Source organism: Rhinatrema bivittatum, chromosome 5 (assembly GCF_901001135.1).
Source record: "Rhinatrema bivittatum chromosome 5, aRhiBiv1.1, whole genome shotgun sequence".
NCBI classification, from domain to species: domain Eukaryota; kingdom Metazoa; phylum Chordata; class Amphibia; order Gymnophiona; family Rhinatrematidae; genus Rhinatrema; species Rhinatrema bivittatum.
The window spans coordinates 14220345-14242701 of record NC_042619.1 but is presented as its reverse complement, the minus strand read 5'-3'; the positions used below and the strand labels follow the sequence as shown (position 1 = coordinate 14242701).

General features: G+C 46.8%; 1 protein-coding gene across 1 annotated transcript in view; it reads left to right on the top strand.

The window, feature by feature from the left end:
- The window catches only part of CLPB (ClpB homolog, mitochondrial AAA ATPase chaperonin), a 346145-nt gene that overhangs the window by 154107 nt on the left and 169681 nt on the right, over window positions 1-22357 (top strand). Inside the window, 1 exon segment of the mRNA XM_029602044.1 lies at window positions 21642-21739. Coding sequence (XP_029457904.1) covers window positions 21642-21739 — 98 coding nt within the window.

Genomic DNA, 22357 nt, shown 5'->3' with positions numbered 1-22357 from the left:
TTCCAAATGGTTTTGTCCCTACAGAGGGTCGACCTTTCAGAGGACTCAGCCTTCTGGTAGGTCTCAATCCTTTCATCCCAAACAGTCCAAGAGAAGAGCAGGATCGGGTGGCGGTTTTTCCCGAGCTTCCAAAAGGTTTGCTGACCCACCTTCAGGACCAAGAGATTGGGGGACACCTCTCTCTCTTTTATCAGAGATGGGTTGAGATCACATCGGACCAGTGGATCCTGGAGGTGATAAGAGAAGGATATGCGTTGGAATTTTACAGTATTCCTTGGGACACGTTTGTTGTGTCTCCTTGTCACTCCTCACAGAAGAAATGGGCAGTGGTTCTGGTACCCATGTCTCAAGAAAGTATGGGGCGATACTCCATTTATTTTGTTGTGTCCAAGAAGGGGAGGGTTCCTTTCATCCCATCCTGGATCTCAGAAGTGTCAGTCATTTGAAGGTGACTCATTTTTGCATGGAAACCCTTACACTCTGTGATAATGGCAGTGCAGTCATGGGAATTTCTGATCTCCCTGGATCTGTCCAAGGCCTACCTTCATATTCCCATTCATTTGGAATACCAATGTTTTCCACGTTTTGTGATGTTGGGGTACCATTATCAGTTTTGGGCCCTGCCCTTTGGTCTAGCCACCACCCCCAGAATGTTTTCCAAGGTTATAGTGGTGGTAATGGCAGCATTGAGAAGAGAAGGGATCCTGGTGCACCCATACGTGGACGACTGGCTGATTCGAGCCAAGTCCCAGGAGGAGAACCACCTGGTGATGCACAAGGTGATCTCTTTGTTATAGGAGCTTGGTTGAGTGGTGAACCTGGCCAAGAGCAGTCTTCAGCCATCTCATTTGTTGGAGTATCTGGGAGTTTGGTTCGACAGGGGGCAGGACAAAGATTTCCTGCCAGAAGTTCGGACTCAGAAATGGATGTCTCAAGTGCGGCAGTTGGTGAACACTATACACCTGATAGTGTGGTTCTGTCTACAGGTGCTCAGCTTGATGGCAGCAACCCTGAAAGAGGTGCTGTGGGCAAGGGCGCATTTGCATCTTCAGCGCTACCTACTGTCTCGTTGGAACCTGCAGTCTCAGGACTGTTCAGTTCGGCTCCACTTGCTGATGGAAATCTGCTCTCACCTCCAGTGGTGGTTGCAGGAGGCTCATCTGAGAAGGGGAGTTTCCTTGTCCCCCCTGACCTGGTTGGTACTCACGACAGATGCGAGTCTCCAGGGTTGGGGGGCTCACTGTCAGGAGCTGACAGCCCAAGGGCGTTGGAATGTCGAAGAGTCTGTCTGGAACAATCACCTGGAAGCCCAGGCGGTCCGGTTGGCATGTTTGCAGTTCAGCCACAGGCTGCAGGGTCAAACGGTCCATGTGATGTCGGACAATGCGACGACGGTAGCCTGCATCAATCGCCAGGGAGGATCCAAGAGCCAGCAAGTATTGCAGGAAATAAACCAACTTGTGAAATGTGCGGAAGGACATCTACAGATGATCTCTGCCTCTCACACTGCAGAAAAAGACAACTTAAGAGCAGACATTCTCAGCAGGGAGACCTGAGCATTTCAGCTGATTTTGGATCGCTGGGCCTTCCATTCCTAGACCTGATGGCGACTTTTTGCAACATGAAAGTTCCTCGATTCTTCAGTCGCAGGAGAGATCTGTGGTCCCTGGGCATAGATACTCTTGTACAGGTCTAGCCAGAAAACAGGTTGCTTTATGCCTTTCCTCTGTGGCCCTTGCCTGGCAGGATAATTTGCAAAAATCAAAGACCACAGGGGGTTAGTACTCCTGGTGGTGCCGGACTGGCCCAGGCATCCATGGTATGCCAATTTGCGAAGATTCCTGATGGAGACTCCCCCTTGTCTTCTGCTGCACATGGATCTGTTGCATCAGGGACCAGTCCTTCATCAGGTCCGACTCTGTTCTGTCTTATACTTTGGCCCTTGAGAGGGCTCACCTGTTGAAGCATGGATATTCTTCTGTGGTGATTGCCAACTTGCTCCGTGCTCGAACATTCTCTACTTCCTTAGCCCATGTGCGGGTTTGGAGAGTATTTGAGGCCTGGTGTGAGGAGCGTGGTGTTCTTCCTCATTCAGTTAAGATCCCACTCATTCTGGACTTTTTGCAGGATGGGTTGAATTAAGGATTGGCCCTTAATTCCTTGAAGGTGCAGATTGCAGCTCTTGCCTGTTTGAGGCCCGGTGAATGGTGATTCCTTGTCTTATCCTGATGTGGCCCGTTTTTTGAAGGGAGTGAAGCATCTTAGACCTCCCTTGAGATTACCAGTTCCATTTTGGAGTCTTAACTTGGTCCTGGAGTTTTTGGCAGGCACTGTGTTCTAACTGCTGTGTGGCTTTTCCTTACGGTTATTGACCTTGAAGACAGTGTTCCTGGTGGCTATATGTTTGCGTGTTGAATTTCTGAGCTGCAGGCCTTGTCTTGCTGGGAGCCGTTCCTTCAGGTGACTATAGGGGAGTTGCAGCTGCATATTGTTCCATCCTTCTTGCCTAAGGTGGTCTCAGAATTTCATTTAAATCAGTCCATTTCTTTGCCGTCCCTGGATAAGGTGAGGGATGCAGAGGAATATTGCCTCCTGTGCCCTTTGGATGTCAAGAGACTTGTCGTGCGATATCTGGAGGTTTCTGAACCTTTTTGGAAGACGGATTGCCTGTTTGTCCTCCATGGTGAACATAAGCAGAGTGCTCCAGCTTTGTGGGCTACAATAGCTCATTGGATTAAGGAGATGGTCATGGCTGCGTATGTAGATGCTGATGAGCCATTGCCTACTCAGATTCGGGCTCATTCCACTAGGGCTCAGGCAGTGTCATGGGCAGAGATTAGATTGTTTTCTCCCATCGACATTTGCTGAGCTGCGATGTGGTCCTCCTTGCACATCTTTTCCAGGGTTTTATCGTCTGGATGTGCAGGTCTGTGAGGACGCAGCCTTTGTACTTGCAGTATTGACTGGACTACAGGTAGCCTCCCACCCTGTTGGGGAGTAGCTTTGGTACATCCCACTGGTCTTGAGTCCAACTCTCTACACACTAGGAAATGGAGAAATTACTTACCTGATCATTTCGTTTTCCATAGTGTAGCTAGATGGATTCAGCTTCCTGCTCTCGGCTACCAAATGAGTGTCAATATCCTTCTGTGGGGCTCCGGGTCCCAAGGGATTGCTGGTAAGTGTTCATCCAGTCCCTAGATTGGGGTACCTAGGTTCTTATGTGAGTTCAGTGTTTCTTATTGGTTGAGTACATTTATGCTTGTCTGTTTTTAATCAAGTTTTTTGCTAGTCTGTCCACAGTTGGTTTTGAAGAGAATACTCACAGGCTGGGGTCAGTGCAGGGTTATATATACTGTGATGTCAGCTTGCTCCGTCTCCATCTGCTGTAAAGGGAGCATAACCTACTGGTCCTGAGTCCATCTGAATACACTAAGGAAAATGAAATTATCAGGTAAGTAATTTCTTCATTTTTTTTTTTTTAGATCAAAGTTCCGTGCCGGGCTGCATCCAATGATGTCACCCATGTGTGAGGACTGGAATCCTGCTGTCCTCAGAGAATACCTGTCACAGGTAAACAGCTCTGCTTTTCAAAGAGAAGGAAATGGAGTTGGACTATAGTAACGTCAGTGTTTTGTCCCTCTGGTGTGATTTCACACTTTATGGGACTAAGCAGGTACCTTGTAGTGTAATTCAGAGCACAGATTGTCCAGTAATGGAACAGTCAATTTTGTCACATCTGCCGGGATACTTTAAGTTAGTTCTGATTTTCTAACACCTCTTTCCGTTCCACTTTTGATACATAGAGTGCCAGTGTCAGATGGAAGAAGCAGATCTACAAATTCCACAGTGAATTGGTGGGGAAGCTCCAAAACCAGGACTGGGCTTAGAGACTCCTTACAGAGACTGGGTGATTTGGCAGCTATGCAGTAAGCTTGAATGGCTTCATGTACTTGGGCAGGAGCCTGTCCTGCCTCAGCTTATTAGGAATGTTTACTTTATTATTGTAGGTTAGATTAGTTTTATTTGGGACTGATAGTGTACGCAGACACAGATGCATCAGAGTTGCAATCCAATGAAAAAGAGAAGTTAACCAGGCTTGTGATAAGAGTTCCCCATCCTAATGAGCTTACAGTGTAAGTCGAAGGAGAGACATAAGGACAAATGGGAGTTGTTGGAGTAGGGGCATCCAACTCTACTAGAAAACTCAAGGACTCAAGAATAATAATTTGTAGTACAGGAATTGGCAACAACAGTAAGCCAACAGGAAAATAGGAAATACCACACTTAAACCAGAAAGAAATGGTGATGAGTCCCTGTCCCAAACAGCTTAGTGTTCTTGGTTTGCTTGTCCCCTAACTCTCCCTCCACTCACTCTTTTCATCATGTCACTCCTTTCGCTGATATCAAAATCGTCATGAGAGCAGATGCTCTCCTTGAGGGCCACAGACTGGTCTGATTTGCATGATCTGCACAGTGAATATTCATCAGATATATTTGGTCTAAAAACTTGATTTGCATGGCTTTATTGTGTCCGGGGGAAAGGGGAGAGGTGGATCCTCTGTAACTAGGAACAGGATGGCATCAGTGAATGAACAGGTCAAGAAGACACTTGCCCTGATTCATAGAGCAGTTAGTTCACTCAGACTGTTAAAAATTGAAATAAAGAGAGAATCACATTCTGCAGCTCAGTAATACTATACACAGCTGATTTAAAGCATCAGTTTGCTTCCAGAAATGTATGTTTGTTTCTCCTTAAAGTATGTAAAGCTGCAGTGTAGTGTTAAAGCTTTGCGTGAAATACAGAAAGACTAAAGAAAAGAGGATCGTAAAGAAAAAAAATAATAAAAAACCATATCGATCTAAAAGAGCAGCAGCTCTCTTGCTAGGGGAGAAGAGGCGGCTGGGATTGTAGCACGGACATTTTTGCAGTCTCTTCCGCCTAATTAAAGTCATTAGAGCCAATGAAAATTCAGCGATGTACAGAGGATGCTTCCTTGAAATGCAGTTTAATCCTCTGGCGTTAATGAGCATCTCTGCAAAGAAGAGGAAGCTTGTGGCGGGCTCTGTACTGTGCCCTTGTAAGCCCTATTGACAGTTATCCAGAATCCAAAGGAATTCAAGACAAATTGTTAAGAGGATGGAGTTAATAACATTTGAAAAATTGAGGCCTGTCGCTCCACTAAACTTTTTTCAATACCACTGACAGAAATATATTTCCCCAATGAGTGACCTTCTACAGCTGCTCTTCTTACATTGCTGTGCTGATGCTGGAAGTAAACTAGCTTGCTATTTATCAAGTATTATAAGCAATGGCCTGTTAATATGAAGGGGGAGGGCAGAGGGTTGCTTGCACAGCCTGGGGTGTTTGCCCAGGTGCCTATCCCCAGATAGGCACAGATAGTGGGAGGTGACAAATTACTTACACTCTTTGGGATCCAAAGGTTGTAGCCCTCTCAGCAGGCACACAATAGGCTGCCGAGACCATTTTGGCCGAAAGGCTCTGCTCCCCAGACCATCTGCAGAGGAGGGGAAAGAGGTCAGGCCAGAGCATTTATGAACTAGCCACCGCTCAGTTAGCAAGTGGAGTGACACTGTTATTTATTAAAGTGTGATATTTTATTGCTCCTTGTACTCCAGGCGAGATCGATCTGTGCTACAAGTCAGGCTCTATCAATTATTGGAGCAATTAGTCAAGTCGTCAAAGCCATTAACAGGGGATTAGGCTAATATTGGATAGCCATTATCGACTGATCTGAAAATGGCCCCATAGAAGCAAAAGTGGATGCCCAAGCTGAAGAATGATGTCGTTTGGGAAAAGAGGAAAAATTTAATACACACATAAAATGGAAGTCTTCAAGATCAGCTTTCTATGCCACGCACAGAGGTTAAGTACTAACTTTCCAAGATGCTGCTTGCTTCATGAAGGTTTAAGATCTCACCTGGCCAGTCTTTCTTTGTAGTGAGAGAATTTACAGGGGAAATTTTCATGTTGCATGTTTTATAGAATAGGGAAGCCCAGTGTATGAAAGAATTAATGTGTGCGCTCATAACCATCAAGGCATAACCACGATGGTCATGGATCTGCTGGCATTTCTGACTATTATTTTCATCATAACAGAAGTTAACTTTTGGGAAAGAAATTAAAAGGTTTTCAAACTTAGTCAAGGGCAGTTGTCAACAGAGGGAAATGCTGCTGAGAGCCTGTGGCAGTCATGACAGTTGTCTGATTTTGTTGTAAGGAGCTACTAGTCAGAGGAGACTTACTGTCCAGTTGAAAGTCAGCAATGTAGTTAATCCCCATAATCTAACAGTAGATAAGTAAAAATCGATAAGACCTTAGCTTCACCCAGTCCATAGCTTCTGATTGGCTGACATTCTCCCTTTTATGTTCTGATTATATTGGATCATTTTGTAAACACGTGCAATAGATTATTGGTGCCAGGTATGTTGTGACCTATCTGCCTCTTGTGTTTCACAACAGACCAAAGGAACAGAGAGACACTTAGAGGTGAATTTTCAAACATACGCACAGGTGTACATGTGTACGCGCTACCCAGCGTGCACACATGCATGCCCAATTTTATAACATGCGCACAATTGTGCACTCTGTGCTTGCCGACACCCGCGGGCTTCCCCTGTTTCCTACCCCCTAGCCTGATCTTCCACCCCTTCCCCTAGCCTTTCTGCCCCCCTAACCTAACCCCCCCCCCCCCCCCCCCCCCATATTATTTCACCTTTTGCAGCTGCCTGGAGGCAGGCTCAGGTTGTGCGCGCCAGCAGCCTACTGGCACGCAATCCTCAAAAAAAGTGGCAAATGGCCGCTGTGCTGGAGGCCTCTGGCCCCGCCCCGGACCGCCCCTTTTGTAAAGCCCCGGGGCTTTACGCGCGTCGCCGGGCCTTTATAAAATAGGCCCGACACACGTAACCCCCCCCCCCTAAGTGTGTAAGGCTTTTAAAATCAGCCCCTTAGTTTACTAGTGCCCTCAAAATGATGATGTTTGCAATGCAGTGTACAATTTTGTTTCTCCTAGGACAAGCAGGATGGTAGTCCTCACATGTGGATGACATCATCAGCTGGAGCCCAGCATGGAAAACTTCTGTGCACACTGGAGCCCAGCATGGAAAACTTCTGTGCACACTGAGCATGCTCAGCATGCCACTAATTACGTGTCCATGCAGGGTCCCTCTTCAGTCTCTTCTTTTCCGTGGAGCTAGTTCCTCGCGGTTGTGGAGCTCATGCTTTTTTTTTTTCTTCTTGTGTCTCCCACGCTGGGTCCCTTGATCTCTCCCGACCCTAGTTAGAGGCATTGCGGTAAGTAAATCGTGTTCTTTGTGGTTGATTACGGATGATGCCGTCCACCGGTGGCCACCAGCCATGGACTGTTCTATGGCTTCCTCGAGGATCTGCTGCTGCCTGCAGTGCCCTCGGACCATGTCCATCACAGATCCCCATGAGATCTGTCTTGTGCCTGGGGGGGTATTGCACAATGTGAGCAGCTGTTTTTTTGTGCTCAGATGACACCTAAGGGTCGTTGAGAACATCTGGATAAAATGGACAAGTTATTTGGCACCAGGAAGTCTGATCCCTCAGCGTCAGAGGCATCAACCCTCATGGCAAGGAAGACTCCGGAGGTATCGGGTCAGTCTTGTCCTCTGCTTCACCAATTCACCTGCTAGAGCTAGTGCTGGGGATCATGCCCTCTCTTGGACTGGATCGTTGGCATTGTCCTCTGCACCAGGGAAAGACCAGGCCGAGCACCGGGGGGAACCAGGAAGCACCGGCATCGGTCAACCTTCCTCTCATGGCTCCAAACTTGGGATTCGCCGGCTTCATCTACGACGCCCCCGAAGCAACATGTACCGACAAAGCGTCGATGCCGAGGGCCTAAGGCAAACCCCATTGATATTGGTGCCAGGTACCGGTTCCCCTCGGGGCTGGCACCATCCATGCTAGTACGGTTGCTGGAGCGCTTGGAACTGCTCCTCGATGCTCTTCCAACGCAACCCGTGCCATCACCTCAGACCGGTGGGTCCTCCATCATCCACCGGGAGTACAGGTTGTGCTTCCATGAGGTCCTGCTGGACTTTCCTCCATGCCCCTATTGGAGTTCTTCCAGGGATCGGGAAATAGTTCTCAAAGAGCTCTCTGCCCTCACAATGGCCAGAGCGGTCGAACCCCTTCCTCCCAGTCAATGGGTAAGCGGCTTCTACTCAAGGTATTTCCTCATCCCAAAGAGAACAGGAGGCCTTCGCCCAATTTTGGACTTGAGGGCTTTGAACAAATTCCTCATGCGAAAAAATTTCAAAGTGGTCTCTCTGGATGCCCTTATTCCCCTTCTATGCCAAGGAGACTGGCATTGCTCCCTTGATTTACAGGATGCCTTGCTCACATAGGGATTGCCCACGCCCACCGGCGGTACCGCTGGTTTGTAGTGGGTGAACATCATTTTCAGGACAGGGTACTGCCCATTTTCACAAAATGCCTTGCGGCGGTGGCTGCAAATCTGCGAAGGCAGCGAGTGTAGGTGTTTCCTTACCTGGATGACTGGCTCATCAAGAGCCCCTCTAGGCAGGGAGCGCTGCAGTCCTTGCAAACTACCATGCGGATCTTGCAGACCTTGGGGTTTTTAACCAGTTACCCCAAGTCCCAGCTGGTACCATCCCCGCACCTGAGCTTTATGTTCTGATCGAGCGATCAGCTTGGATTCTCTGGCAGGGACAATCTTGCGGAAACACCAGGTCTCAGCGCACACCATGTTATGCTGGCTGGTACTCATGGCAGCCACCGTCCATGTAACACCCTTTGCTTGCCTTCATATGCACAGGGTGCAGTGGACCCTATGGTTTCAGTGGCGCCAGGCCACTCAAGACCTTTGGGCACACATTCATGTCACCACACTGCACCGAATCTCTGTCATGGGTGTCCCTTCCCAATTTGTAGATGGGGTTTCTTTCCAGGCTTCCCCCAATCAAGTTGTGCTCGCCTCGGATGCCTCCCACTTGGGTTGGGAGGCACATGTTGGGCACTTGCACACCCAGGGTTACTGGTTGGCTCAGGAGCTGAGGTGCCAGATCAATTTCCTGGAGCTACAGGTGATCCGCTGTGCCCTGTGGGCATTTTGGGATTAACTGGACGGCAAGGTCATGCTAGTCCAGACCGACATGTGGTACCTCAATAAGTAGGGAGGGACAGGATTGTTCCTCCTTTGTCAGGAGGCAGTCCAGATTTGGTCATGGGCTCTATCCTGGAACATTCTTCTCTGAGCCCGTTATCTGCCGGGACAGAAGAATGTGCTGGTGGACGGTCTAAGTCATTCCTTCTGACCACACGAGTGGTCCCTGAAGCAGGAGGTAGTGGACTGGATCTTCCACTTTTAGAGAACTCCGGACGTGGACCTCTTTGCTTTTCCACACAACTGGAAGGTAGACCAGTTCTGCTTCCTGACCGGAGGAAAGGGCAGGATGGCGTTGGACACCTTTGCCCAACACTGGGGCAGGGACCTTTTTTACGCCTATAGTCTCCTCCCTCTGATCTCCAAGACCCTTTTGAAGCTCCAGCAGGACTGGGGGACCATGATTCTCATTGCGCCTTATTGGCCCCGGCAGATCTGGTTCCCGCTTCTGCAGGCTCTTTCCCTATGAGACCCAATCCATCTGGAAACGTCCCCGGACCTCATAACACAGGATCAGGGAAGGCTGCGCCATCCTAACCTCCAAGCCTTGTCCTTCACGGCTTGGGTGTTGAAAGGGGTAACCTTACAGCCTCTAAATCTCTGAGGGTGTGTCTTGGTTCCTACTGGAGTCCAGGAAATCTTTCACTAGGAAGTCTTACGGCTGAAAGTGGAAGAGATTTTCGGTGTGGTGTGACAGCCAGGAGTTGAATCCATTCTCATGTCTGCCATAAGCTGTTAAATTACCTGCTGCACCTTTCGGACACTGGCTTAAAGACTTTTTCTGTGAGAGTGCATCTCAGTGCGATTGGAGCCTTACCACCAAGGAGTGGATGGATCGCCTATCTCAGTGCAGTCTGTAGTTGGTCGTTTCATGTGGGGCCTGCTCCAGCTGAAACCTCCCCTCAGGCCCCCTGGGACCGCAACATGGTCTTGGCCTACCTGATGAAGCCTCCCTTTGAGCCCTTGCACGCTTGTAACCTGAAATACCTGACCAGGAAGGTCACTTTCTTGGTAGCGGTCACCTCGGCACGCAGAGTCAATGAACTTCAGGCACTGGTGTCATATCCATCCTCCATGAAGTTCTTCCACGATCAGGTGGTTCTCCACACGCACACCCTAAGTTTCTACCAAAGGTGGTGATTGATTTCCACCTGAATCAGTCTATCGTCTTGCCAACCTTCTTTCCTAGACCTCACTCGCACCGGGTGGAGCAAACTCTGCACAACCTAGATTGCAAAAAGGCCTTAGTGTTCTACTTGGAATGAATAGCAGCCCACAGACAATCCATACAACTCTTCAATTCCTTCAACAAAAATAGATTGGGAGTTGCTGTATCCAAGCAAACCTTGTCTAACTGGCTCACAGACTGCATCTCTTTCTGCTGCACGCAGGTGGATCTACAGTTGGGGGGCCATGTCAAGGCTCATTCCATTCGAGCACTGGAGACTTCAGTGGCCCACTTATGTGCGGTCTCCGTAGACGAAATTTGCAAAGCGGCAGCCTGGAGTTCCCTCCTCACCTTTGCTTCACACTACTGCTTGGACAGAGAAGGTCAATGTGACAGCCATTTCGATCAGTTGGAAAATCAGAACCTTTTCAGTAATTGAACCCAGCTCTTCTGAACTGATGCCTCTTGTTCAAGTTCAGGTTGGCTTCCTCTGTTGCCACCAGCACTAGTTTGTTGTGCCTGTTGGCACCTAGTTAATTGCTGTATATTCCTTGTTCATACGAGAGCAGCCTATTTACTCACATGTGAGGACTACCATCCTTCTTGTCCTAGGAGAAAGCAAGTTGCTTACCTGTAGCAGGTGTTCTCCTAGGACAGCAGGATATTAGTCCTCAGGAAATCTGCCCGCCATCCCACAGAGTTTGGTTTCTAATAGTTTGTTTTATTTTTTCATTAATTCCAATTTACGAGACTGAAGAGGGACCCCCACATGGACGCATGGATAGTGGCATGCTAGGCATGCCAAGTGTACCTAGTCAAAGTTCTAGAAACTTTGACAAAAGTTTTCCTTGCCGGGCTCCATCTGATGTCACCCACCTGTGAGGATTAGCATCCTGCTGTCCTAGGAGAACACCTGTTACAGGTAAGCAACTCTGCTTTCTTCATAGGCATGCAAGAGAAGAATAAAGACAGGGACTTGTCTTACTCTTCAGCCTTTATCATCCACCTTTGTCTCTGTAGTGATGCAGTAAATGAAGGGAGATGAGGTCTAAAATGGCCCATCCAGTCTGCCTAATTGAGATATGTCTACTGTTGGGTAAATGTGCGTATAAATTCCCATATGCAACCCAACACAAACTCCCCTCTTCCCCATGTCTGTCTTTCTTTTTTTTTTTTTTTTTTTACCTGACCTTCCAGTCCTTTCCCCACCACTGCTCTTTATAACTGTCCCAAGTATGCTGAAAATTTGTGACAGTGATAGCCCCTATCACCTTTGCTAGTAGGACATTTTAGGACTTGCCATTGTCAACTTTGCTTCTTTTAAAGCCAATACTTAAGGCAAACACCCAGGCTCCCTTCTGTGTCTTGTTACCAAGTTTCATAATTATCCCAAGACTACCAAAGTTAATGAAGCTTGTAAAAAAAAATCTGTCCTCCCCAGGGGTTAGGCTCAGCGCACAGTCTGTAAACCGATTAACATCTCAGCAAAGAGGAAGTCTACTGTATTTGTCCACTGTAGGAATCTTGTTTAAATTTACAGTACAGAACAGCACAAATGCACAAGTCGGCATCTCAGCATACCTGAAGCAGTCCACGTTGTATGGGCGAAACTCAGCCCAAGTCGGGCATTAGTTTTTACCTTTAACTTTCCGAATACCTCGAGGAGCACAACATTCTTTCCCCGGCACAATATGGTTTTCGCAAATCTCGAAGCACAGAGTCCCTACTGCTCTCACTCACTGATAATTTACTTTTGAACCTGGAGAAAAAACAGTCATTCTTACTGGTCCTACTAGACCTATCGTCAGCGTTCGACACGGTAAATCACTCACAACTCCTAGAACAACTATCAAACATAGGAATCAAAGGCACAGCTCTCTGTTGGTTCAAATCGTTCCTATCCAACAGGTTTTACAAGGTCAGAATTAACAACAAGGAATCTGACCCCATCCTATCAGACCAAGGCGTACCACAAGGTTCATCCCTCTCCCCTACCCTGTTCAACATTTACCTCCTCCCCCTCTGCCATCTGCTATCCCAACTCAAGCTTACTCATTACCTCTATGCAGACGACATCCAGATCCTAATCCCCATCACAGAATCAATTCAAAAAACCTTCGTCTACTGGGAAAATTGTCTTCAACCAATCAAACAACTACTCTCCAGCCTAAACCTGATTCTAAACTCCAGCAAAACAGAGCTGCTACTAATCTCACACAACCCGAACAACCACCCACCTAGTCTGGCACAAACCACATCTTTAAACATGGAGCTCTCTGCAGACGTCAGGAATTTAGGAACTTGGCTTGACAATCAACTTAACCTTAAAAAATTCATAAACACAACCACCAGGGATTGCTTCTTTAAACTACAGGTCCTAAAGAAACTAAAGCCACTCCTTCACTTCAATGACTATCGCCTCGTTCTTCAATCCATTATTTTTTCAAAACTTGATTACTGCAACTCAATCTTACTGGGCCTCCCCTCCAACAGCATCAAACCCCTACAGATGGTACAAAACGCCGCAGCCAGAATCCTAACTAACACTAATAGAAGAGACCATATTACCCCCATCTTGAGCAACCTCCACTGGCTACCCATCAAACAGAGAATCATATATAAAACCTTAACCATTATCCATAAAGCAATTCATAACGTCGCACCTATATCTCTACAAACTCAACTTCGCCTACACTCATCGGCCAGACCCATCAGAAGCGCCTACAAAGGCACATTAGCCGCAGCTCCCGCCAATTCAACGCTAAGAAAAAGAGCACTATCCACTGCGGGACCACATCAATGGAATGCGCTCCCACCAGACATAAGACTCGAACCCAATCTACCAGAGTTCAAAAAAAGGTTAAAAACCTGGCTCTTCAGGCAAGCGTTCCAATTCCCAGAGTGTAACTAGGCACCTCCTCCTGTCTTTCAGATCCAACCTTTGCAAGGTGTCACTAACACATTGACACTTAATTTCATACACGGACTTGGTTATTCGCAATATCTATTTAACAGTCATCCTTTTCTTATTATATTATTTAACCGATTACTTGCAGACTATATACGCAACTAAAGTTCCTTTTAAAATGCGAACACACACACTCAGCTCAAAACACGAATAATGTTAATTTTATAATAATATTATTTATTTGTTAAATACTATTGTTACTTTCACTGTTCCTTGTAATTATGTTCAATGGTTGATTGTTATTGTTCAATGTTCTATGTAAAAAACCCCAGTCTAACCTCCCAGACCAGGGCAACCTTTCGTTACTTGTAAACCGGATTGATTTGTATTGCATACAGGAATTCCGGTATATAAAAATTAAAAACAAATAAAAATAAATAATTAAAGTATTTCCTGACACCGATCTAATTTTGTTCTGGTTGCATTGCGGCTACGTTGGATTGGCATCCGTGTTGTTTTCTGGGACCATACAAACTATAATATACATCCCAAACAAATGATCATAAAAACTAAATCAAAATTATATAACCACAAAACAATCAACAGGATAAAAACATTCAAAACAATAAACACATTACTTAATTGAATGAGATTAAAACCAGAACAGCATAACAAATGCAAATCATAAATTTACAGCAGCAAAATAAAACCCACAGAACAATAAAATCATTAAAAAGCCCAATAACATATTGAAATAAAAAAAAGTCTGTTCTTGCTGCTCAAAGGATCCATTATAAATGCTTCAAGTCCCTGTCTAGATCAATCATCGTAAGCCTCCTGCTCCACAGAATCTGTCTTAAGCCAGATCCTCTACATGGAATCCCTCTCAAGTCATTCCTGTCATAGTGGACATACATTAATTGTCAAAAAATTTGGGTGTGATACAGGCTATTTTCCAATGCTCTCTTTTTTTTTTGTTGGGGATTGGGTATAACGTACCTTTCACCACACAGATGTATTGCACTGGTGACTTTTTTTTTTCATTGAAAAGCAGTCCAGTCCTAACAGAGATATGGGAAGAGGAGATTTCTCTCATGGGGGGGGGGGGGGGGGGGGTCAAGTATTATTTATTTATTTATATTCTTGGTATATGTAATGGTATATGCAAAACAAATCCAAATGGATTTGTTTTGCATATACCATTACAGAAATGAATCTCACTTGAAAGGTAGTATATGTTAGTATGATCTTAATCTTTCAAATATATTACTTCTGCTCTTCTTAATACTTGCAGTGTGCCAAAGAGAGCTTCCTTCTGGAGCTCATAGGATGCAATATGCACACGCAACATATCAAGGTGTGCTTGGAAATTGTTGTGTCTGTGGACCCTTGGACTGAGACAGGATTGACTCTACTTGCAGGGAGGAGCCCTGCAGATTCCTGTCATCAGCAGGCGAGCCAGAGACCCGTCAAGACCTTCACCTAAACCAGCCCTCATTCCCTCAGGATGATCCTTTGGGTACTGGGCCCAGCAGGACTTAGGTGGGGTCTCTGCTGGTGACAGAGGAGAAGGTCCATGGTTAGCTAGGATCATAGACGGGTGGGAATCGGGTGTATCCAAAGTCCAGGTGATGGTCAAAGGCAGGCAACAGTCAAACATATCTGTGGTTCAGGCAAAGGTCAGAGGCAATTAGCGATCAAGCATAGCCAAGGTCCAAGCCGAGTTGAAGTCAGGTATCCGTCCGAAGGAAGAGAAGGGGGACGGATAGGCAAGGCAAGCAGGCAAGGACAGGAACAAGGAGATAACTAAGGCGAAAACAAGCTAGACTAGAGTGGAACGAAAACAAGATACTGGGAAACAAAACACACTACGAAGCATATATAGAAACATAGAAACATAGAAATGACGGCAGAAGAAGACCAAATGGCCCATCCAGTCTGCCCAGCAAGCTTCCCTCATTTCTTCTCCCATACTTATCTGTTTCTCTTAGCTCTTGGTTCTAATTCCCTTCCACCCCCGCCATTAATGTAGAGAGCGGTGGAGGAGCTGCATCCAAGTGAAATATCTAGCTTGATTAGTTAGAGGTAGTAGGAGTAGTAACCGCCGCAATAAGCAAGCTACACCCATGCTTATTTGTTTTTACCCAGATTATGTTATACAGCCCTTATTGGTTGTTTATCTTCTCCCCTGCCGTTGAAGCAGGGAGCTATGCTGGATATGCGTGAGGTATCAGTTTTTTTCTTCTCCCCTGCTGTTGAAGCAGAGAGCTATGCTGGATATGCATCGAAAGTGAAGTATCAGGCACATTTGGTTTGGGGTAGTAACCGCCGTGACAAGCCAGCTACTCCCCGCTTTGTGAGTGTGAATCCTTTTTTCTTCTCCCCTGCCGTTGAAGTTATGCTGGATATGCGTGAAGTATCAGTTTTTCTTTTCCCCTGCCGTTGAAGCAGAGAGCTATGCTGGAAATTCGTGATGTATCAGTCTTTCTCCGATGCCGTTGAAGTAAAGAGCCATGCTGGATATGCGTCGAGAGTGAAGTATCAGGTACATTTGGTTTGGGGTAGTAACCGCTGTAACAAGCCAGCTACTCCCCGCTTTGTGAGTGCGAACCCTTTTTTCTTCTCCCCTGCCGTTTAAGCAGAGAGCTCTGCTGGATGTGTGAAGTAACAGTTTTTCTTTTCCCCTGCTGTTGAAGCAGAGAACTATGCTGGATATGCATTGAAAGTGAAGTATAAGAATGGAGTGATCAAGCTAGTTGAAAGGCATCAGGAATAGAGGAAGGTGGAGGTAGTAATTTGGATATTTGGTTTGGGGTAGTAACCGCCGTAACAAGCCAGCTACTCCCGTCTTTGTGAGTGCAAATCCTTTTTTCCACATTTCCTCTTGCTGTTGAATCTTAGAGTGATGTTGGAGTCACAGTAACCATGTGTATGTTTATTGACTAAGGGTATTGTCTCCAGGCAGTAGCCATCATTCTGGCGAGTCACCCACTCTTCATTGGCGGCCTCTTGACTTTATGGATCCACAGTGTTTATCCCACGCCCCTTTGAAGTCCTTCACAGTTCTGGTCTTCACCACTTCCTCCGGAAGGGCATTCCAGGCATCCACCACCCTCTCCGTGAAGAATAGCTGGACCTATTGCTGAGGCAGTGGAGGAGAGGCAGCAAAGGCCATTTATAGGCCTGAGTGTGTGATGTCATCATTAGGCGCTGTCAGGAATTTCCTACTGCGGGCCCTTTAAATAGGGTGAAGTCGGTATGTGCCTAAGGAGGAGCACGGCTGGATAGGTCTGGCGGTGTCCAGCCAAGTGGAGAGTTGGAGGCAGTAGGCCGCATCAGGAGCTGAGAGGGATGGCCAGGGAGGTGAGTACAATGGTTTGTGGGGACAGCCCGCAGATTGCCAAGCATAATGGAAGTTCTTTTTAATCAAGCCAATAGTGTCCACTACAACTGGAATAATTTCTGTATCTTTCTGCCACCTTTCTTGATCTCTGATTGCATCTTTTACTGCGTGACTATGTTCTCTCTCTTCATGCATAGTGCGGAATAGTTACTTGCAGGCAGATACAATAAGAAGCGCAGGAGAATGGGCGCTCCATGTTGGCTGGTCAATAGTACTCCCAGGATGGGGCGCTTCGGTCTCTGCACTTGACCATTTGGGTGTTGGAGTCCCTTGGGTTTGTCATCAACTACCCGAAGTCCTATCTGACTCTGTCATTGCACTTGAGGTGCATTGGTGCCCAGCTGGACGTGGCTCAGGCCAGAGCCTGTTTGCCCCGCTATCGAGTGCTCACACTAGCATCCCTAGTGGGTATGGTTCGCCAGAACCAGCTGGTCTCCATCTGCCTCATGCTCTACCTTCTGGGTCACATGGCAGCCATTGTCCATGTCACACCTTTGGCCCACTTGCATATGTGCAGGGCTCAGTGGACCCTGCGGTCCCAGTGGCGACAGGCCATCCAGGGCCTCCATGTGCGCATCTGAGTTACTCTGCTGCTCCAGGCCTCCTTGTCTTGGTGGGAGAGCCTGCCTAGTTTGGAACAGGGGGATCCTTTCCAGTCTTCCTCTTCTCAAATTGTACTCACCACGGACGCGTCGACCCTGGGGTGGGGCGCCCATGTGGAGGGCCTTCGCATGCAGGGCCTGTGGTCTGCCCAGGAAGCTTCGTGCGATCCATTGCGCACTTTGGGCGTTCTGGGATCTCTTGTCCGCCAAGGCAGTCCTTATCCAGACTGACAACCAGGTGGCAATGTGGTACATTAACAAACAGAAAGGTATGGTATGGGATTGTCCTTCCTGTATCAAGATTCGGTTCAGATTTGGTCATGGGCTCGGTCTCATGGCACGCTGCTCTGAGCCGTGTACTTTGCAGGGATGGAGAATGTGGTGGCAGATCGCCTGAGTTGGGCCTTCCGACCCCATGTGTGGTCCATGAATCAGGAAGTAGTAGATCGGGTCTTCTGCCTCTGAGGAACCCCAGACATAGATCTCTTCGCCTCTCCTTGCAATAGCAAGGTGAAACAATTTTGCTCCCTGTACAAGGGGGATTGGCAAACCAGCCTCAGATGCATTTGCCCGCCATTGGGGCAGGCGTTTCCTGTATGCGTTTCCTCCGCTTTCTTTGATGATGATAAACTCTCCTGAAGCTGCAGTAGGACAAGAGAACTATGATCCTCGTAGCCCTTATTGACCGAGGCAGATTTGGTTCCCGCTCCTGCGGGATCTCTCTATCAGGGACCCAATCAGTCTGGGGTCCTCCCTGGATCTTGTCATGCAGGATTAAGGCTGACTGTGCCACCCCGATCTCAGGGCATTGCCCCTAACGGCCTGGATGTTGAGAGGCTAATTCTCCAGCCCCTTGCTCTGTCAGATGATGTGTCTCGGGTCCTGGTAGCATCCGGGAAGCCTTCCACCAGGAAGTCTTATGGCCTGAAGTGGAGGAGGTTTGCCATGTGTTGTGAGAATCATGGGTTGGATCCGAACTCCTGCTTTACAACGGAACTGCTTGACTATCTGCTGCACATGTCAGATGCTGGCTTAAAGACCAGCTCCATCAGACACCTGAACGCCATCAGTGCCTACCACCAGGGGTGAATGGTTCACCCATTTCTGTGCAGCCCATAGTGGGACGCTTTATGCAAGGTCTGCTTCAATTAAAGCCTCCTCTGCGTCATACTGCTATGTCCTGGAACCTTAATGTGGTGTTGCCTCAACTCATGAAGGACCCTTTCGTTCCCTTGCATACCTGTGACCTGAAGTACCTGACCTGTAAGATCATGTTTCTGGTCGCAGTCACTTCGGTGCGCAGGGTTAGTGAATTTCAGGCGTTGGTCATGTATCCTCCGTACACAAAGTTCTTTCATGATAGGGCGGTTCTCCATACACACCCTAAATGCCTGCCTAAATTGGTGACGTCTTGCCCACCTTTTTTCCCAGGCCTCATTTGCATCAGGGCGATCGGGCATTGCACATCTTGGATTGCAAGAGAGCTTTGGCCTTCTATCTGGGGCAGACAGCAGGCCATAGGCAGTCCACACAACTCTTCATCTCGTTTGATAAGAACAGATTGGGAGTTGCGGTGGTCAAACAAACCCTGTCTACTAGTTGGCGGATTGCATCTCCTCCTGTTATATGCAAGCGGGACTGCAACTTGGAGGTCATTTCAAGGCACATTCTGTCAGAGCCATGGCAGCTTCGGTGGCCCACCTGAGGGCAGTCCCTATGGCTGAGATCTGCAAGGCTGCGACGTGGAGTTCCCTCCACACCTTCGCTGCTCACTATGAAGGTACTCAGTGAGACATGGCAAGAGAATTTTACTCTGTTCAATTATTCTGTACTTCTCAGAAAGGCGCTCTCTGAAGACATGATTAATCCATCTTCTACCACTATGTATGAGGCTTGAAAAGAGGATCACTAGCACTGCACTAATTACCATTCTCTTAGATAAGTGATAGGACTACTGCTAATCTCAACTGAGTGACATTTCTTCATTGATTTGAACGTGGGTTTGCCTTCAGTGCAGCTAAATTGGAGACTGGGGTTATTTCCAGGCCTATACCCCTTACAAGTTAGTGACAGGAGAGCTGTTGAAGGAACATAAGAACATAAGAAAATGCCATACTGGGTCAGACCAAGGGTCCATCAAGCCCAGCATCCTGTTTCCAACAGTGGCCAATCCAGGCCATAAGAACCTGGCAAGTACCCAAAAACTAAGTCTATTCCATGTAACCATTGCTAATGGCAGTGGCTATTCTCTAAGTGAACTTAATAGCAGGTAATGGACCTCTTGCTGAAGGGGTAGATTCTAGATCTACCCCTTGCAGAAGGGGTAGACTCTAGATCTTCTCTTATGATTAGACATAGCTCATGATGGAGCTGCATCCAGCCTTCTCAGCCACAGGCGATCGCTGCAGTCTTTTACTTGTGTATGGGAGGAAATGTGAGCAAATGATTAAAGGGGCTGGAGACCATTGTAGAAAATCCAAAACCTGAGTAAAAGTCATAAGGCCGATGCAATATCATTGCGTAAAATACGTGTGTCCAAGCTGGGTGCATGTTTTTTGAATGTCTCCTGGGCACTCGATGCAATAGGCAAATGAGCTGCTGCACTAAAAGGGACGCGCAATGGGTAATCTGTGGGACCCTAGCGCTCTGCATCGTGTGCTCAGGAGGGACATGGCTATGCATCCACAGCAGCCCGGCCAGAGCTCCCTCCCCACTCTCGGCAGGGCTGTTCCCAATTGGTTGTTTTCACTGACTTCACTCATTCTCAGCAGGGGTTCCAATTGGGCCAGACCTTGGGGATGCTGCTTTCTGTGCTCCCCCCCCCTATGAGGAACCACAGAAAGCAGGATTTTTTTTTTTGGTTGAGCCCTGGAGCGCAGCATGAGTCTGCTTTCTGTGGTTCCTCCTCCTTAATATTGCAACGCTACTAATAGGAGGAACTACAGAAAGTAAGATTTGGGTTGGGGGGGGGGGGGTGTTTGTCAGCTCTTGAGTACAGCATGCTTTAACGCCAGCTCCTAGGCAGACGTTAAATTTGCCACGTTAAAATGGGTGCCTTGGCCACGTGGCAATTTTTGGAATTGTGGGGTGATAGCTAATAGCCTCATCTACATGGAAATTGAAGTGATGAGTGCTATTAGCTGTGTGCTCAATTGGATACGTGTTTTGGACACGCTGATCCCAGTATTGTATTGGGAGTTATTTTAGCACGTCCAGTAGTTTTACCCGGTGCGCTGACCTGAGAGCACTGTATTGCATCGGCCTGATAGTCAGATACCAACAAATAAGACAAGTTGCAAATGTATGCTAATAGTGTAAACACATGGAAGGCATATTTCCATGCTCATTAGAAATGATCAGTAGCCTCAGTCTCTGGACACATTACCTGCCCTTCCCCTAGATGGATGTGGTTGAAAGTGGGAACGAGAAAAGATAGGTTATCATGCCAGTCTGCTACTCAATTTCAGCAAAATCCATCCATGGAGAAGGCCTCTGCAACATGCAGACAGACAGGTGGATGGATGCACACTCAACAATAGGTACTCTTGTCCGAGCGAAACACGCTTAAAAAAAATTATTGCCTTTATTTTAAATGGCAGAATGGAGAACTGGCTTAGTAAAGCCTTAACTTACTCTAGCTCAGCTATTAACAATTATGCACCCACTGCCTGGACTGATCAGGCATTGGCATGTAATGCCACTGTCGTCAAGATGATAACTCCAGGGGCAGCAGGGAAATAATTTAAATAAACATAGTAATAAGAAAAAGAAAAACGGAAGATAAGGATTTTTATTCACTGTGTGACATTCCAAATCTTCAACTGTTGCTCAAGGAGCCAACTAGATGCAGCCAACGTTTGGAAAGAAATAGAAGAACAGGAAGGGCAGAGATTGGTGTAAGGATTCAGCTGCTGAACTTCCTCTCCAGATGATGACCGTTACCATTCCTTTGTTCACATGTCTCGCCAATCTTTTTGGGGGTTTTTTTCAAGGCCCCTCTCTGGCACAGATTAGGAGTTTGCCCTGATTTTGAAATGTTTTAAGCATAAATGATTACTGTGTTCTGTGTGGTCAGAAACCTTTCCAGCAGTTGCCTTTAAGCAGCTGGATTTTGCTTGACCATCATGTCTGCTTTCAGCCTCACATCAGGTTTTCCTCTGCTCATCCTGTTACTCGTGACATTCTCCTTTGTTTGTTTTCTGATGCCCCCTGCATGCCATTGCTGGTTCTGTATTGTGTCTGCATGATCCCAGTTCCTGTTGGGGCAGGGGGCAGAGGTCAGAAAAGGGGCTGAGAGGAAAGGCACAAGTTTTACTAATGCTTTGCCTGTCCCATATATATTGACCTTTGACCTCTTGTGAATTTTTGTTTTGCCCTCGGCCAGGTGCCAGCCCCCTGCAGATGAATGAGATGGGGCACACTCCAGTAGATTATGCTCGAGAAGGAGAGGTCAAAAAGCTTCTTAAAGTATGCGAAGCGAAGGTAAGGCTATTAAATTGCATTCAAGCAGAAATTTTAAAGCTGGTTTTTTTTTTGTGAACTTTGAATAGGCTCCATCCTTTCCCATTTTGAAAATATATAGGGTCTGATCTGTTTTTTACTTTTATTCTTTGCATTATGTTAACCAATTGAATAAACAGTGGTAATACTGTAATTCATGTACATATGTTATTTTCTATAACCTTTTGTTATATCCTATAACCTTTTGTTCCATGTACCACTGTTATAATATGTTATAATTGTTTTTTTTTTGGTTTTTTTTTTTTTTTGGTTACCATGTTATAATGTAAAATAGGGCGGACTACGCCCTATTCTCTTGGTTATCTGGAAACCGATGTGATATCTCGATTGAATGTCGGTATATAAAAGAAATAAATAATAATAATAATAATAAAAAGGGCTTCCCATACTTTGTGCTTATGGAGGAAACCCATTGATGCTTCAGGCCCATAGAATCGTGCTCTAAGGAAATCAGTCGGGTTTGGTTTCTGATCTGGGAATCTGAGACGGGCAGGCGCTGAAAAGATGTTCACAGGTCTTTGTAGGAAAGCTTTCCAGCAAAATTGAGAGGTGTGCAAATGAACATAGAGGAGGGGCTGA